The sequence below is a fragment of the Euleptes europaea genome, chromosome 3 (assembly GCF_029931775.1).
Source record: "Euleptes europaea isolate rEulEur1 chromosome 3, rEulEur1.hap1, whole genome shotgun sequence".
NCBI lineage: Eukaryota > Metazoa > Chordata > Lepidosauria > Squamata > Sphaerodactylidae > Euleptes > Euleptes europaea.
In genome coordinates this window covers 109,360,121-109,378,887 of record NC_079314.1, presented here as the reverse complement: position 1 = coordinate 109,378,887, position 18,767 = coordinate 109,360,121, and the positions used below count along the sequence as shown (strand labels likewise).

Here is an 18,767-nt window from a genome sequence, read left to right as displayed (position 1 = left end):
GAGAACATCTGTAAGTAGAACTTAATGAGGTCCATTAGAGCAACATGTACAGCCTCCTCTAACCGTACTTGTCAGCTCCTTGGATAAGCTGAAGAGAGCTGCTAACTAGGGAACTGGTGGAGGTGTTTAAATACTGGAGGAGGCGAGCCTGGCCCACTCAGGTTTTTTGTGTGCGCGCGTGCGGGTGCTCAGCCGGGGAAGAAAGTGAAGCGGGCAGGGGGGAAAAGAAGCCGGGGGGAAGGCGAAAAAGAGAGGCAGGGTTAGGCTTGTCTGATGCGGCTGAAATTCAAGTTGGGGGAGGAAAAAGGGGAGATGAAGCGCAAGTGCGGTTTCTCCTCTCGAACCGAGGCTTGTTTTGTTTTTTAAGGGAAAAGGGGATTTTTACATATTTTTTTCCCCTCTTTCAATATTTTTGGTCTTCGGCTCTACCAGGCATCTCTCTCTGGGACTATAAAGATTCCTGATCTGTGGGGCGGGGGTGCACACTTCCCAAAATTGGCAAGTGTCTTTTTTATTATTGTTATTATTAGAGTGACAAGTATCCAAGCTGAAGATTTTTTTTTTTAAAAAAAAAACACCTTTTTTGTTGTTGTTTTTCCGCCGGAGAAGGCTTTTCCTGCACAAAGGTAAGTCTTTATCTCTGTAGGTTTCCCCCAATTTGGAATAAGCAGTCAAAAGAACTCTTGCAAATCCGAAGGGGAGAACAATGTTAAGTGCGTTTTTTTGAGCCAAGTGCAAAGGGAAGAATGGGAAAGGAAGAGAGTTCTAACAAGCCACACTCTTCCTTAAAAAAAAAGAGAGACCCTCCCTCTCCCTTTGGAAAGCTTTTTATAAAAATCTTTACATCTCATTTCCCTTCTCTCCAATCTTCCTCCGGCCCTGGAATTGAAGGAGTTGTTTTGGCTGGAGGAAATTTAAGTCAACAATAATGCCAAATAATGTTTAATTTTGGGGTTGGGGGTGGGATCTTGGGTTCAGTTGCCTAGAATGGCAGATTTGTTTTGGGGGAGGGTGTTAGAAAGAAGCACAATATGCCTTAGAGTTTGCAGAGGGTTAACGGTTCTTGTCGCCAAAGTGCCAGCAGAAGATGATTAATAAATCCCCTGCTCTTGTTCACCAAATCCCTCTTCTGCTTTGGGTCTCTTCCTTTTCTCCTCTATCCCTCCTCCCCCCACGGGGCTGGGGGGGGGTGTCCTGCGCCAGGATATTTTCAGCCTTGGCACAGGGCTGGCGACCACACCTGAGCAAAGTGCGTTGGGAAGTGGGAACTTCTCCACCACCACTCACTTCCAGCCACCCTTCCTTTACCCACCCCACCACCCTGTAATCCTGCGGAAATAATTCCTATGCTCCTAAAGAAAAAAAAGGGGGGCGCTATATTTTCTCTCTCAATTTTTAAATTCATTATAGCATTCTATATTCTCCCTCCTCCCCCCACAAAAAAAATCTAGCTGTAAATTGCATGATGGGGGGGGGAGAGAGAGAGCGACCGAGAGAGCCTGCTTTCAAATAATTTAATTCATGACAAAACCTAATTACTGTCAGGTAATACCCTGTCAGCTTTAATGCATTTCATCAGTCATAATGAAAAGAAGAGCATTTTATGACCCATCTAATTATCATTACATTTTAGGGGGAAATGAATGGCGTGGAGCTGAATGTTAACCATTCTATTTTATTCCTTTACACATGTGGTTTGGCATATTACTCACCAAATTTTTTTTTTGCCTTATTATTATTGAGAGAGAGAGAAAGAGAGAGAGCCCTTGATTGGTGGGGGGGGGGGTAGGGAAGGATTGCAATTAGATGCGGGGTTGTTTGTTCCAGGCACGCATGGCTACAGATGCACAAACACACACACACACACAGGCAGGCACTTTCCAAGTGACAAAGTGCTTAACGTCTCTCGCAGGCTGGCTGGCGTCGAAGGCACCAGGTATCTTATTGCCACAGTCCAAATAGAGTACTAATTACCGCGCATGATGTCACTGTAGGCAGAGGAATAATCCCATCATTTAATTAGGTGAATGATTTAAACAAAGATTTGCATAGATGCCCTAATCAGTTGCCATGAATTACGGAGGCGCCGTTTGCCAGCGAGGGGTAGCAGATCGTACATGCTGGGGGGGGGGGGTGCGGGGGGAGAGAGAAAGCGAGAGAGAGAATTTCATCTCCTTTACCATAATTAATTTAATTGTCCTCATTAGCGGTACCATTTGTTCTGATTTTATTTCTCCCTTTCTCCAGCGCATAACTTGTTTCTTTCTCTCCCCCCAACACCCCCCACAACGTCTTGGTTTAGGGAGAGACAACACAAGCACGCTTCAGTTGTGGGGTCACTAGGGGAGGGGGATGCTTGTAAAGGGTGGCATGTAGACCTAGGCGGGGAAGGCTCTGGGTTGGACATGGGGGGGGGTGTTGGAAGGGGTCGGGAAAGTTTCCGCAGCTGCAGATCGGAGCAACTTGCAACTTGCCCGTGTGCAGGGGCTGCGCTCCCGGTTCCTTCTGTTAGATGTTTAGATGTTTGAACTTTACAGCTGTTTTGCTGGTTTGAAAGGGGCGCAAAAGGGGCGCTGCGGGTTTAAAGAACCTAGAAGTGGGGAAAAAATGGATTCAGGATCTGTTAAATGTACGTTTAGCATTTCCAAACAGGCGTTGCATTCCCCCCCCCCTTGCTTTATTATTACTATTCGGATCAGAACTGCTGGATTATTTTGCGGGGTGGGGGGAGAAAGAAGAGGGTGAGGGAAAGATGTCAAATCACTTCAAAGCTTTAAAAGCTTTTCATGGGGGGGGGCTTGAAAGCCCCCTTTCTCATAATGGGTGTCATTCATTTTTTTAAAAAGGATGGGGTATTCTAAGCTGACATCTTTTTTTAAAAAAGAGCTTTGTGGCAATCTTGGTGTGAAGCTCCTAATGGCAGACAACAGAAGGATCGCTTTGAAGTCTGCAAACCGCATTCAGGAATGCTTAATCGGTTTTTTCCTCCCTCCCCTCCACCCCACACTCACCCCTTTTCTCTTTCGCTCCCAGCTGTGGATTGACTCTTAATATCCCCCGGGGCATCTTCTAAAGGGGGGTGGCGGGTGGTTTACCTAATAAGTAGCCTCCTTGCTGGAAAAAGCAAGATATCCATCCCTTTAGAATGGCTGGGAAATATTGCAGGTCCAGATTTGGGGGGGGGGGGGAAGCCAGCCTCCGATTGAAATCGGGGGTTTCAAAGCCTCGCCGGCTTAAGCCGAGCTGGAGCAAGCCCTTCCCTCCCCTGCAAGCGTCGTCCTCGACGTGTTTACTCGGGAGTAAGCACCGCGCAGCGCGGGGGGGCTTGCTCCCACGTCCCCCTTGCTTAGTTAGGGTATGTATTTTTTCCCCATGGGGGGGGAAACGATAAACATATGGCTTCCTTCAAAAGTGTTAAAAGATCTCAGCTCTTCCATTGGATGACAAACCACGTGCTCCGACATATTTTTTGGGGGGGGGGGCAAAGTTTAAAATGCGCAGCAAACTTCTCTTGTTTGAATGCCAAGAGCCGTCCATATGCCAAATCTCGAAACTGCCCAAGTGTGAGTTACAAGGAACTTTTCATCCTCAACAACCTCATGCTGTCTTGCAAAAAAAAAAAAAAAGAAAGAAAGAAAAGTATTTCTTTCCATTTCTTGCACATTTCTTGCATTTAAAAGTCTCCAATACACCCCCGGGATGCGAGGGAGAGGGGTCTGTAGGGCGGGGATGGGGGGGGGGGAAGCCGGTTTTGCCTATCCCTTTGCTCAGCCCGCCCAGGGCGCAATGCGCCTCTTTACGCGCATTTACGCGAAAGTCAGACTTGCCCTCTTGTCAAGTGGCACAGTGCCACTGATGCGCGGGAGGTTTTGCCTTGGGTTTGCTGCTCTTCGGATGGCACTAACCCCCCCTCCCCATCCATATTCTCCAAACCCAACAATAAGCCCCCCCCCCATGCAGAGTTTGGAGACATCGGACGGGGGCAACGTGCATCTAGAGAGCGGCAGATCCAAGGCCAACCCTCCCGTGCATCAATGGCCTAGGGGTTTGGGGTCGCTTGTTGCACGGGTCACTTTGCGAGGTTGTGGTGTGTGTGTGTGTGAGAGAGAGAGAGAGAGAGAGAGAGAGAGAGAGAGATGGGCTGCCCGGGTCTCACGCATATGCTTTTTGCAGACTTGAACAGGCGGGCTTGCAAATGTTCCGCCCTGGGAAATTAGCGACAAAGCCCCAATCTGTCTCCCGGCTGCTTTGCACGTTCCCCGAGCCGGGCGGCGGTAGTTAAACCGAGCTGCAGATGGGGGGGGGGGAGATGATGGGAGGAGGAGGAGGGAAAGGGGGCGGCGGGGTGAGAAAGACAGGCGGGGGGGGGGGGAGAGAGCGCGAGCAGCGGTAAATAGCCTGAAACCGGCCACGAGCCTCCGCTTCTCTCTCCCTCTCTGCCATTGCAAGCAGCCAGCCCCTTCGGCGTCTCTCCCCCCCCCCCATAACAAGAGTGACCTTTTTCCAACCCCCCCCCCTTTGCTGTATTATGTCTGGCTGGTTAAGGGGTTGCGTTGCGCTGCTGTCGGCTCTGACTTCCTCCAGCTCGGCTCCAAGCACGCCGCTTTAGGTAAGCGGGCTTCGGGCGGGACACCCCCCCCGGCGGGGGGGGGGGCGGAGGATTAGGAAAGGGGGGGTGAAAAGGGAACCTGCGCAGGTGGGAAGAGGGAGCCCTGCCAGGATGCCGCCTCGTTTTAAAACATGCATGGGTGGGAAGACCTGTAGCTCCGGATGCGCGCAGCCCGACGCCTTGGCGCATCCTGGAGGACCTCGTTATGGAAAACCCCCCAAAAAGTCCAGGAGGAGGGCCATCTGCTCCCTTCCTCCAGTCTTGTTTCCGACCTCCTCCCCGACTTATTCATCCCCCCCTCTGCGTTATTAATCCCCCCCTTCTGCAAACAATGCTCTTCCCCCCAAGGAGAAGAGCTCCGGAGCCGCGTGCCGGGGCTCTCCGGGACTCACCTGGGCTTGGACCGCGCAGGTAAGTGGGAGGCGGCTCCGGGGTCGTCTCGTGGGATCCGCTGCTCGCCTCTCCTAATGAGGCCGGCTCGGGGATCCCCCCAGCCCCCACCCCCGGTTCCTCCGCGCGGCAACTCCGAGCTCCGGTGCCCGGGCCTCTCCTTTGGCGCGCGCGCCTGCGTGCGCGCGGGTTGCAACCATGCGCGGCTTCATTATCTTTCATGCCGGGGGGAGAGGCGTGCAAGAATAAAGACCGAGGGCGAGAGCCTGGGGCTTGCAAGGAGCCTGCGAGGGGGTGGGAAAGTGAAAGCAATGCGAGGGGGGCCGGATCCCGCCTGGTCCTCCCCTCTGCGCCCCGGCGCCGGGTCTGGCTCCGGTTCCTCGCCCGGCTGCGCGTGAAACGCGATGGTGAGAAACCCGCTTCGTCTCTCTCTCCCTCCCCCCTTTCCCTCTAGGAAACAGATCCCCCCCTTTTTTATTTGCAACGTCTTTCTTCTTTCCAACCCCCCCCCCCCCCAATATAACACTTTCTGTCTGGCAAGCGTTTGGGTAGAAGAATTGGGCAGGGGACCGGGGAGGGTGGGTAGGTCGTCTCTCCGCCCTGCGTTTGGGAACTATAATGGAAGGGGTTTGCATCGCATTTGCGCTCTCGAGAGGCACGTTTTCCCCATCCGGATTCTCCAAACTCTGCATGGGAGGAAGGGGGGCTTATTGTTGAGTTTTGAGAATATGGCTGGGGGGGTGGGGGGGAAGAAAGTGCACCGAAAGAGTGGCAGATCCAAGGCAAAACCTCCCAGGCATGAACGGCACACAAGCCCTCTCTCTCCCATGCACCCCCCCCCTCCGTTTATCGTGCTTATGCTAACGTGCGACGGGCTTAATCCAACCCATTTGTTACAAGGGAGCTTTTTTCTGGGGGGGGGGGGAGATGGAGAGACCCGGCTTGGGATGGCTGCAGATCCGCCGCCCGGCTTTAAGGAAGCGCGGGCCTTTTGTCGTGCGCCATCGTGGGTTTTTTTTTTGCCTGCGCGGATGCGGCGTGTCGCTTTGTCGTCGCCCCCCCCCGCCGCCCCCACCCCCTTTTTGCAAAGTGCTCTCTGCACAATAGCCCCCCCCCCCCGCTCGCTTTCTCTGGGCGGCTCGGCCGGCCGCGCGAACCTCCTCGTGACCCAAAAAACCCTGGTGGTGGTGGGGAGGCTCACTTGCCACTTGGGGCTTCCTTGAATGAGAAGGAGCTGTTCGGGGGTTGGGGGGGGGGGGAAGCCCCTGAATCAACTCATGCAGAAAAAGGAGAAAAGTTTCGGTAAGGTCGCCTTCGCGTCGGGGGCGTTGGGTTTTTGCACGGTGCTCGGCAGAGGTTTGGGAACGGGAGGAGGGAGAGGAAAGAGATGGAGCGGCCATCCGAGCATTTCGGGATGCCGTTCGCAGATGCATCCCCGGAAGGCAGTTGGGTTAATTTTTTTTAAGCTAATGATTTGTTACTAGGTGTAACAACACAAGCTACCCAGGTTTTTTTGTTCCTTTTTGTTCCTTTTTTGTTCCTTTTTTGTTCCTTTTTTGTTCCTTTTTTTGCAAAACAACAGAGGCCAGGGCTACATGTTCCTTGTGTGGCTATGTGTGCTGGGGGTGGGGGAGAGAAAATTAGTGGCGCCTGATTTGTGCTAACTACACAAAGGGGGGATTCTTTGTTGTTAAGAGTGCGTTTCCTCGTCGTGGTGTTTCTCTCCCCCCCCCTTTCCCCCCTTTTTTCTTCTTTTTTTTTTTCATTTTTTTTTGCATGTGAACCGCATCAGAATTGAGCTCGGTCTTGCAAATCTCTTGTTGGCCTTTGCCAACCACTAGCACTTTGCTGCCATGGTAACTGTAATTAAACTGATAAGAGTGGAAAAATGTCAGTATCTCTTGGAGTCTTACAGCTGCATTGGAAAGAAAGGGGGGGGGGAGCGGAATTGGCTTCCAGAAGCACCAGGCGGTTGTTTGTTTTTTTCCAGGGGGGGCCGAGCCAGAGAGAAGATGGGGTTGTGTTTTTAAAGAGTATATGCGCGAGAGACTTTGCAAAGAAAATATCCTCGCCTGCCTGAGATCTTGGCCTGGGAGGGGGCTGCTTTCACTTGCCCCTTGGAGGGCTGCGGGGAAAGATGTGGGCCAGTGAACAGAGAAACTAGCTTTTAGGGCCAAACTAGCTTTCGGAAATCGAGGCTTCGTAGCTTTTGTCACTCAATTCCATCTTTTGGGGCTCCCGGCTTGGGGTGGGTGGGCTGTATGTGCTCTCTCCCCCCCCCCACACACACACACAACATTTCTTTGCTCGGCATCCCGTCCTTTTTCTAAACCCACCCACGTTCATAGCATGTCTGGTGGTGTGAGGGGGGAAAAAAGTGGATTTTTAAAAATTATTTAAAGGGTAAGGGAAGCAATTTAGTGCCAAGCGGACAAAAGTCCCATATTCTGAACTATGCCACTTGTGGGTTTTTTTTAAGGCGACTGGGGGGGAACTCCCGGGTGTTATGGAGTTGCACGTACTTTTGTTGTGTTAACTACAGTGTGTGTATGCGCGGGGATGAATGGCACAGAACGAGAGCACAATGGAGGCAGTGGAGCGTCGGGCCGGTTTCACAATGCAATCCAGGCAATTAAAAGCTCACCGGAGTTTTAAAAATGAAATGGTTCTGCTTTACCCCCCTCTCCCCCCCCCCCCCGCTCACCACACCGCACAAGCTCTTATTTGTGTCTCTCATTTAATTATGATTTCTCTTAAACGGTCAAATAATTCAAAAGTAGCGGGGGGCCTCTGAGACAAGAAGGAATTCTTTTTTTCCCCTCTCTGGCTTCATGATTTGCATGGAGGTTTGAAATGAAGAGCTGCTGGGGAAGAACTGAAAGTGTTTCTCAAGTTGGCTTTTCTTCAGACTGGGCCTTCTCTTCTCTCTCTCTCTCTCCCCCCCCCCCACTTTCTGCAATAATAAAGGTGTTGTGGGGTTTTTGGTGGGGCGGAAGGCGCTTTGAGCAACAACGCTTGTTCCATCAACGTGGAAATCTGTTTTTTAAACATCTGTGTGTCTAGTCTGAACGGACTTTTAAGTTTGAACTCCTTTTCCTCACTGGGCACACTAACTCATAAACTTAGTAGAAAAGAGCAAGAGTCCAGTAGCACCTTAAAGACTAACAAAAATATTTTCTGGCAGGGTATGAACTTTCGTGAGCCACAGCTCACTTCTTCAGATGAAGAAGGGAGCTGTGGCTCACGAAACCTCACACCCTGCCAGAAAATATTTTTGTCAGTCTTTAACGTGCTACTGGACTCTTGCTCTTTTCTACTACTGCAGACAGACTAACGCGGCTACCCACTGTGAATTATCATAAACTTAGGTACTTGGGATAAGGCTGTGTAATGCCATGCTGGTTTACCAATGCCATGCTGGTTTACTTTGAAGTAACTCCCACTGGCTACGCTGGACTTACACCTAAGTAAATGCAGCCTGGAGTTTTTGGACGGCTGGCTTTGAGAGGTGGGGCTGGGCTAGCAACGAAAGATGCATTTAACATTTGACACCCTGTCTTTCTTCCATCACGCAACTCAAAAGTGGGGTGCCTGTGGGGTGGGTTTCCCAGGAGGCCTTTCGTCCCGATAACGGATCAGGCCTATCGGTTGATTTCCAGCTATACTCAGGGACACTAACCAAGGAAACCCTGCCTGAACTTTATTTTTATGGATACAGCCAAGCTGAAAGGAAATTATTTGAGGGAGCTAAACAATACCAAATCCTTCTTTCCCAAACTGAGAAAAGGATTACCGAGTATGTGGAGTGGGGCGGCTGTATTAATCGCATGCAGGAGTTTCTGATAATGTTTGGTGTTTGAAGGCCTGACGTTGGACAACGGGTTTATGTTAACTGTTTACAGTTAGTGTTTGTAATGCCTGGTCTGAAAATGAAACTATGGTCTCGCCAAACTTAAGGAATTTAAACCCTGCTGATTTCCGTGGGCTGTTAGCATGTGCTTCAGCTTCTCACTAAAATCAGTGGGATTTGAAAGGTGCTTGTATATACTTCACCTCCTCCAGAGGAAACTAGCTGTCAATGTATCTGCCCATGTGGTGCAGTGGTTAAGAGCGGTGGTTTGGAGCAGTGGAGTCTGATCTGGAGAACCGGGTTTGATTCCCCGCTCCTCTACATGAGCGGCGGAGGCTAATCTGGTGAACTGGATTGGTTCCCCCACTCCTCCACACGAAGTCAGCTGGGTGACCTTGGGCAAGTTACAGCTCTGTTAAGAGCTCTCTCAGCCCCACCTACCTCAAAAGGGTGTCTGTTGTGGGGAAGGGAAGGTGATTGTAAGCCGGTTTGAGTCTCCCTTAAGTGGTAGAGAAAGTCGGCATATAAAAACCAACTCTTCTTCATCTTCTATCTGTAGACAGTAGCTTAGCATCACAGTTTTAATGATTTGTTGGAAGGATGTCCGTCCCTCCCTCCCTCAATTCTAGCCATATGTCGGAGTGGCGAATCTCAGGCCTCGAAAACTCTGAAGAACTTTTCTGCCTTGTTCTTGCTCTTTTCTACTACTGCAGACAGACTAACACGGCTACCCACTGTGAATTTTCTGCCTTGTGAAGTTGAAATTAAAGTGTCCAGTATACAGGAAAAGCCATGTCCTAGGCAACAAAACCGTATTAATCTGCAAAAATTCCATCATAAGTCAAGCAAGACTAAGGTGGCCCTTTCCCATTTGAAAACTTGGCAGGCTGTTGAGCTGTGACTGTATTAGTGTCAAAGCCACCAACCTGTTCAGAAAAAAAAAAAAAATTGGCCAGCACATTACAAACATCTTTTTGGAGAAATGTCCGTGTTAGCCTTTCTCCTTGCTTAACTCGAGCATACTATGCTACATTGGCCTGATTTGTGACGGAGGGTTGCCTAAAGAACTGAGGTGTGAGTGGCTAGGTAGAAGCATGTGTACTTGCTCGCTGAGCATGAGCCCAGAAAGCCCATGGTTCAAATCCCATCTTGGTCGCAAATTCACCCCGCATCCTTAAAGTAGCTGGCGTTATTTGTTTCTGGTCGTCTGCTGCAGAGATAATACTGGGGCAATTGTAAGGATGGCAGAGTAAGCGAAGCTTCCCGATTAACTGAAATGTATTTCCTGAATGCCAGACACTTTTACGTTGGGGAGATACCGCTTGTGTACATATCAGTAGTATTTTGTTAAAACAACTTTGCAAATTAGAAGTGAATTTCCACATTTGAGGGTGGACTCTTCTATGCATGAAAAAGAGCAGTTTACAAAGGGAAAACATTTGCAATGATTAGGGCACCCCCCATATCTCTCCCCCCCTTGATACGTCTGTGGGTTGTGCATAGGGAAGGTTTTGGCAGTGGCCGGGGGAAAAGCTTTCATCCATATCTTCTGCGTTTCTCAGCAAAATGGTGACTGTGTCCTTCCACCTGGGGTTTTGGGAGTAAAAGTAGGTTGTCACTGCAAAGGATCTTGCAACTCCCGGCACATTTGATTCTCTGCTGCTGGTCGCTGCCTCGACTCTACTGAGAAAACCGCTAATGAGGTGACATAGGTAGTGCCAGCTTGCGGTTGGTATGACACAAGCGGGCAGTTGAGTGCATTCAGTTCTTTAAAGAGGTGCAATGGTAACAGCTTATTCTTAATGCGGAGTTTCCCACAGCTTGTATGGCGGCAGTAAATAGAAGCAAACCTCTTGAAGCTGTCACCTTTAATAGAAAGCAGCGTATCCCGTGTTCTAGGAAACGCAAGCTGTACATGTTGCTTTTATATCTTCTCTGATGACCTCATATCCGCAGCATGGGTCTTAATTCTTGGTTATTTATTGGCTGACTTTCTCTTTGTTGTTTTTTAAAAGCATTCTTTTAGAGTCCAAATTGCCTCTGAACACCTGCTCAAATTGCCCAGTTGGGGACCACCGGGGTTCTGCTTTGTATTTTCACTAATTGAGAAATTTGCTGGCGTTCGCAGTGCTCTTAAACAGAAAGCTGGTAGTTCCGGGCAGAAGTTTTGTATGATGCTTTCCCACCCACCCCTGAACCGGGGGAGTCAGGTATTCTGCATAGCCTTCTTTCATCCTACTAAATGTGTTGAACAGTGTAGCAGAAGCTCCCAGAAATGTGAACGGTTTAATTTTTGCTCCGTAGGCATCACCTGCCTTACAGTCTATTAAAAACCCAGTGGCCCCTTCTGCATGCAAAGTGTCTGTTCTACACAGGGTTCTGGTGCCAATAGTTCTTGAAATAGATAATACCCCCCGTTTTGAGACTTGTGGGCATGCACGTGGCCCGCACATCCTTGTGAGAAGAAGTAGCTTCTGCATAATGCTATCCTGTGCTCTTGGTAGTGAAGAACACTTGGTTTTTATACACCAATTTTCTCTACCTTTGTGTGTGTTAAGTGCCGTCAAGTCGCTTCTGACTCACGGCGACCCTATGACTCAAAGTCCTCCAAAATGTCCTATCTTTGACAGCCTTGCTCAGATCTTGCAAATTGAGGGCCGTGGCTTCCTTTATTGAGTCAATCCATCTCTTGTTGGGTCTTCCTCTTTTCCTGCTGCCCTCAACTTTTCCTAGCATGATTGTCTTTTCCAGTGACTCTTGTCTTCTCATAATGGGACCAAAGTACAATAGCCTCAGTTTAGTCATTTTAGCTTCTATGGTCATTTCAAGTTTGATTTGATCTATAACCCACTGATTTGTTTTTTTGGCAGTCCACGGTAACCTTAACACTCTCCTCCAACACATTTCAAAGGAATCTCCTTTCTTCAATGTCCAGTTTTCACACCCATGCATAGTAACAGGGAATACGGTGACATGAATTAACTTGATCTTGGTGGCCAGTGACACATCCTTACACTTAAGAATCTTTTCTAGCTCCTTCATGGCTGCCCTCCCCAGTCTCAATCTCCTTCTGATTTCTTGGCTGCAGTCTCCCTTTTGATGATGGAGCCAAGGAATAGAAAGTCTTCAACAATTTCCTTAAAGTTGGGAAATTCTCCTGTAGTCTCTACCTTTAAGGAGTGTCAAACCGGCTTGCAACTGCCTTCCCTTCCTCTCCCCACAACAGACACAGTGTGAGGTAGGTGGGGCTGAGCGAGTTCAGAGAGAACTGTGACTAGCCCAAGGTCACCCAGCAGGTTTCATGTGTAGGAGTGGGGAACAAACCTGGTTCTCCAGATAAGAGCTCACAGCTCTCAACCACTACACCACACTGTGTATGAATGCTGAGATCACACATGTGGGTCTGCCCCTCCTGATCTCCACTGTCCTCTGCACGGTTGCCTGCATGAATAGTCTTGTTCACATGATTGTAGTCTGCGCAAATGCCGTGTGGGGTTAGCACAGTAGGGAAGGTGTACGTGTGAGTGTGTACATACAGTGGCTCACCTCTCTAGCAAGTGTGCCACAACATATGAAGGAATGATCAGGGGCCTAGAGACCAAGCCCTACGAGGAAAGGCGGAGGAACTTGGGAACATTCAGTCTGGTGAAGAGGAGGTTGAGAGGGGACATGCTTGCTCCCTTTAATGTTTGAAAGGCTGTCACTTAAAAGGAGGACAGGCAGCAGAGGATAGACAGGCAGCAGAGGATAGACCTCGCAATAGTGGTATAAATTAAGGTGGGGAAAAGGTACCAGCTGGATATTAGGACTTTTTTTTTTTTTTTTTTTTACAGTAGGAGTGGTTCAACAGTGGAATTGGCTGTCTAGGGAGGTAGTGAGCTCCTCCTGGCAGTCTTCAAGCCGCGGTTGGAAGAACATTTATCAGGGATTGATCAGGGGGTTGGACTAGGTGGTCTGTATGGCCCCTTCCAACTCTATGGTCTTTTAATGCATGGGGGTTTCCCTTGCTGTCACCCCCCCCCCCAATGACTTTGGGTCTTTTTTGTGATTATGCATGCCGTTTCCGGCTGTCAGAGGCCACCTTGCTCTCCCCCTGCGTTTCCCTGCGTTTTCAGAGACCTGTTGTATCTCGAATTTGGAAATGCGGGGAAACGGGGGAGAGCAAGGCGACCTCTGACGGTTGGAAACGGCATGCGTAATCACACAAAGACCCGAAGTTATCGGAGGGGTGACAGCGAGGGAAACAGCTGTGCATAAAAGGCCTAATGATTCTAGTCCGCATTGAGGTATTTGTGCAGCTTCTCCCTTCCCCTCCAAATCTTGGGATCGATTGGCCTTCAGTGCGTTAAAAGCCAGGGAGCAGAGCAATGCCGTGGAGAGGCAGGCAGGGATTCTGGATCTATGCCGTCACCAAGCCCTCTGAAGGTCCTGTCGAGATAAGGTGCAAACATGCCCTGCCTGTACGTTTAGTGGATTGCTTCTGTAGGGTTGGCGTGGTACAGTTTATTACCAGAACATGTTTGCTTTATGTCTTACTTCCTTGGCTATTGCGCTGGAATGGGTCACAGGCTCCTGGTTATCTGGGTTTATTCCCTGCAGCACGCCCGCTTAACAGAGACTCATTCACTGGCTATAAAAAGAAAACAAAAAAACCCCTCTACCTTTATTTAAAGGTTTCTTTTGCATTGATGCTTGGTAATTTTAGATGCACACCTTAAAAGAAAAGTAGGCATGCTACATCTGCTGCAAACCAGAGCAGTTCCTAATCTTGTTACCTGATATCCAGGTCCATCAGTACGGTTTTTGCTGTCAGGTACTTAATATTTTACACTAGTGGGTTCTAACTACCTACAACTGATTCTGCTGCAGCAACGGTTGAAAAAGAGATCTTGACTGCCCCCAGATTTATCCGTGGGTGAGAAAGCTGCTTTTTTGGGTTTTTTTTATTTTTTTTTGTAGACAGCTCTTGACTAGAATCTTTTTTTTTTCTCCTCCTTTGCTCTGACAGATGCCAATCTGGACCTTTCCAGAGCTCTTCTATTTTTCCAAGCCTTTTTCCTGAGGAGAATGGGAACACTGGATATGTCTTACATTTGAAATCAGGATAGACCCTCTTTTTGGATACACTTACATTTGAAATCAGAATAGACCCTCTTTTTGGATACACTATCTCACATTTGACTGTAAGTAACTGGGCTGCGTAGGATGGAATGTGTGTGTTTAGTGCCGTCAAGTCGCTTCCAACTCATGGCGACCTTTAACGTGGTGAGGGGGTTTGGGTGTGTCAGGGAAGCTGAGAGCAATAGCATAAGGGGTCTAGACTCCTATCAAGAGACTAAACTCCTAGCAGAGTCACACAAGATAGGATGGTCACAGCTGAGACACCAGACGAAGATGCATCTACCCCCTTAAGGGATCAATGGCCACATCCACTGAAGAGAACAGGCAGTTCCAAAGCGGATGGGGGCAGAGGAATCCTTGTAGGTTAGCTACTGGGCAGCAGCGGTAGCGTAAGGTGACACTGGCGGAGGATCTTTTGTAGACAACGGCAGTGCCACCACGGCTAACGCTGGTTAAAACTGCACAGAAGAGGGCACTGGTAAACTACTTCTGACCAACTTTTACCTTGGAAACCCTAGGATGAGGATGGAATAGTCCTATATTAAGCCAGTTTTGCTTTGTGTTTAGAGGGATGTCATGGGAAGAGAAGACGCTTGGCTTAAAAACTCACTTGCCCATGAAGCTCAGTAGGGAGTCGCGGACCAGTTCTTCTTTCTCAGCTTTCCTTACCTCACAGGATGGTTGCAAGGATAAAACGGGGACAGAAGAACATGTGTGCAGCCCTAAGCTCCTTGGAGAAAGGAGGAAATGAGACGTGTGATGGACACATACGTTTTCATAATTTCAGAGAATAGCCGTGTTTGGTCTTCAGTAGAACAGGTAGATTCGAGTCCATGACCCCAAAGCATTTCCTCCTCTGCTCTAATCTAGCTGATTACAATGTGCATTGTACCTTTGCGTCCTGAGTCCCTTTGCACTCCCCTTCCACTTTCTGATTCGGATATAAGGATGTAGGGAATCTCCATTCCAATTTGTATCTGATGAAGAGAGCATTGACTCTTGAACGTTTATACCCCAGAAAATCTTGTTGGTCTCTGAGGTGCTAATGAACTCAAATCTGTGATTTCACATCATGGTGTAGTGGTTAAGAGGGCTGATTTAGAGCTGTGGACTCTGATCCGGAGAACCGGGGTTGATTCCCCACTCCTCCACATGAGCGGTGGAGGCTAATCTGGTGAACTGGATTTGTTTCCCCACTCCTACACACAAAGCCAGCTGGGTGACCGTGGGCTAGTCACAGCTCTCAGCCCCACCTACCTCACAGGGTGTCTTTTGTGGGGAGGGGAAGGTGACTTTAAGCCGGGTTAATTCTTCCTTAAGTGGTAGAGGAAGTTGGCATATAAAACCCAGCTCTTCTTCTTCATCACCTTCACTAAAAATTTTATCCACATAAATAGTCTCAAGCGCAAGTCTCCCAACATTTCAGTCAGCTTATTTCTGGCCAGTGTACCTTAGATCACAATTTAAATGACCAGTTATGGGTCGAATAAATAATAGAAGTAGGCTTCTTGTGTTAAATTCCATGGCACTCTTAAGCATTAATGCCCAACCAAGATGAAGCTGAAGGACTTGTAATTTCATCTGTATACCGAAGTTTTGTTGCCTTGCCCTCTCTTGCCATGACCCCTGTTGAAATTCCAGTTTGCGGCAAGTTCCTTGGAGCAAGGAAGAAAGGCCATCTTTATCTTCAGCTTTCAGATGCTAGTGCTATATGAATTTGTTCTGTCATAAGACGAGGAAGAGCTGGTTTTTATATACCAACTTTCTCTACCACTTAAGGGAGACTCAGACCGGCTTAAAATCACCTTCCCTTCCCCTTCCCACAACAGGCACCCTGTGAGGTAGGTGGGACTGAGAGAGCTCTAAGAGAGCTGTGACTAGCTCAAGGTCACCCAGCTGGCTTCGTGTGGAGGAGTGGGGAAACTGAGCCGGTTCACCAGATTAGCCTCCGCCGCTCATATGGAAGAGTGGGGAATCAAACCCGGTTCTCCAGATCAGAGTCCATCACTCCAAACCACCGCTCTTAACCACTACACCACGCTGTAAGGTCATCTTCAATACATTGGTGTCGAATCCATGTTCTAATACTTCATACCGAGCTTCTCGCTCTGTTTGGGAAACCAACGAAATTCGCTGACGTGTTTCTCAGTGGAAACCCCTTAACATCCAAAAACCATGGCAGGTTAGTACTGCCACGGGGTTAGTAGAACCATGGTTTGCCAACCAGCTCCTTCAGTCTTTCTTTACAAAAAAACCATGATTTGCAAGACTCCATGGTTAATATCGAGAAGTGGGGAAAATTGCTCTGGGCTGGGGAGAGGGGTGCCATCTCAGACTTTGTGCTTTGCAGGGAGCAAGCCTTTTTTTTTAAATCTGTGCCAGGCCTGGTTTTTTTTTTAATAGTGTCAGCATCCTTGTTCTTTGAACCGGGACACGGTATGCCCTGCTATCTACTTAAAAAAGAAACGTAACAACAAGTTCCAGTCCTTGGCCTTCTGTCTTGTACTCTACATTTCCCGGTTCTCCATTTGGTTAAATATATATATATATATCCCATCTTTTGAAAAGTTCAAGGCATGCAACCAATCATAAAATGCACTAAAACAATTTAAAAGCAGTAAGCCGTAAGTTCTCCACAATGGCTCTGTTGGCTTCCTCCAATGCACATGACCTCTTTGGCCCCAAATTGTCACGCTAAAGGGCCAAGGCCCAGGCTAGCCCCGATCTCGTCAGCTCTTGGAAGCTAAGCAGGCTTGGCCTTGGTTAGCGCTTGGATGGGAGACAGCCAGTGAAGTCCAGGGTCGCTACACAGATGCAAGTGATGGCAGACCACCTGTGAATGTCTCTTGCCTTGAAAACTACGGAGTTGCCATAAAACAGTTCTGACTTGGTGGCGCTTTCTACCAGCACCAAGGGACAGTTTGGCATGTGGTTATTCGTCGTGCCAGCGTGGTATAGTGGTGAGGAGTGGGTGTTTGGCGCGGTGGACTCTGATCTGGAGAACCAGGTTTGATTCCCCATTCCTCCACATGAGCAGCAGAGGCTAACCTGTGAACTGGGTTAGTTTCCCCACTCCACATGAAGTCAGCTGGGTGACCTTGGGCTAGTCACACTCTCTCAGCCCCACTTAACCTCACAGGGTGTCTGTTGTGGGGAAGGGAAGCTGATTGTAAGCCGGTTTGAGTCTTCCTTAAGTGATAGTGAAAGCACATAAAAACCAACTCTTCTTCTTCTCCATTTTATCTTTATAACAACCACCCTGTGAGGTAGGTTAGGCTGCAGGAAGAGATTGTTCCTAAAGTCACCCAGAGAGCCTATATGGCAGAATAGGGATTAGAGCCTGGGGCTCTGACCACTGCATCACACTGCCTCAACTGTTCTAAGCTTTCTTTACACAAGAATTAGGTGCTGCTTGTCTTTTCTCTCCACCTCCTTCCAGTTAGGGGTGATAGTAGGCAGGTGAGGGTTTTGTTTTGGTTTGGCGAAGGCATGGCTGCTTCAGGGTAGGCCAGGCTAGCCTGGTCTCATCAGATCTCAGAAGCTAAGCAGAGTCAGCCCTGGTTGGTATTTGAATGGGAGACCAGCAAGGAATACCGGAGTGGTGACGCGGAGGCAGGCAATGGCAAACCACCTCTGAACGTCTCTTGCCTTGAAAACCCTACGGGGTTGCCATAAGTCAGCTGTGACGACACACACACACACACACAAAAGTTATGATCCTCATTGGTCTCCCACCTAGAAAGGTCTTAGATTATTGCCTTCACAGATCTCTCATATCTTACCTGGATTGGCTTTGCCTTGAACAGTTGTGAGAAGCAAGACAGGTGCCCATATAATGGTAACATCCACAGACTGCCAATTGTCATTTATTTTTAATTATTGACTTCAGTACAGTAAGCAGTAGTGCAATTTGGAGTTTGAGTGGTTAGGTTTTGAATGTGCATCCTTTATATTTACTCACACATAAGTGCGTCCCTAGCAAATTAGTAGACTTGAGCTTAACTGTTAGATTTCGAGTTATTATTTCTGTGGATATTTTCAATAGACGAAGGGCCTTTGGGAGCCCCGGCGTTCTCGCTGAAAGAAATAAAAGCAGTGGTTCTTAATTACAGCCATCCTTCCTCTGTCCTAAATCTTCCCCTATAACAAAATAAACATTACTTCTAACTTGTCTGTGAGAGGCTTGAGCGTGCCGTATGTTATTTCACCGTTTTCTTGTTGCATGTACCGTTGCAGTTTTGTATATGCCCGTTAAATCGAAGACGGCAAGCGGTCTCAAAGACATTTTTAGATCAGGTGCATATTAAAAGTGGTACAAACCTTAATGCGTTTGCGAGCTGATACTGTGTTGCTCGCACATCTGAAGAGAATTTGCACCTCGGGAAAAGCAGAAGTTTGGGCAGATCCTTCGGGTTGCCGTCAGAGTTCTGCTTTACGTGAAATCCGAGGCAAATGTAAACGTCACCTAAAGCAATGGTTCCCAATCTTTTTCCGACCGAGGTCCCCTTCCGACCTCGTTTCCTTCCTGTGGGCCCCTCTGTCCTACCGGTAGAAAGGTAGCTCTTTAAATGTTTTATTTGCAAATAGTCAGGGAGCAAAGAAGCATCAACAGCCACACAAAATGCACCCGTGCAGTTCTTATTGGGAAACTGAAATTTACGAATCATACCCCACAGAAAGGGAACACAACATGCTAATACACAACAGTGGGCGAAAACGCACGGTCGCCTTAGCCTCCTTTATTCCCTGTTTCAGCCAGGATCCAGCCAGGATCGAACGCATGCGTTTCGCCCAACA

General features: G+C 48.6%; 1 protein-coding gene across 3 annotated transcripts in view; it reads left to right on the top strand.

The window, feature by feature from the left end:
* The first annotated feature begins 541 nt into the window (after positions 1-541).
* LMO3 (LIM domain only 3) overlaps positions 542-18,767 on the top strand; it is a 101,155-nt gene continuing 82,929 nt past the window's right edge. Inside the window, exon 1 of one of the 3 annotated variants that reach the window (XM_056846236.1) lies at positions 542-626. Coding sequence is in view for 1 of the 3 variants with exons in the window: in XM_056846233.1 (XP_056702211.1) it covers positions 6,277-6,301 (25 nt within the window). In the remaining 2 variants the exon portion in view is untranslated. Of the gene's footprint in view, positions 627-4,519; positions 4,610-6,255; positions 6,302-18,767 lie in introns of those variants that run through there. The other 2 variants (XM_056846235.1, XM_056846233.1) reach the window with 2 other exon arrangements.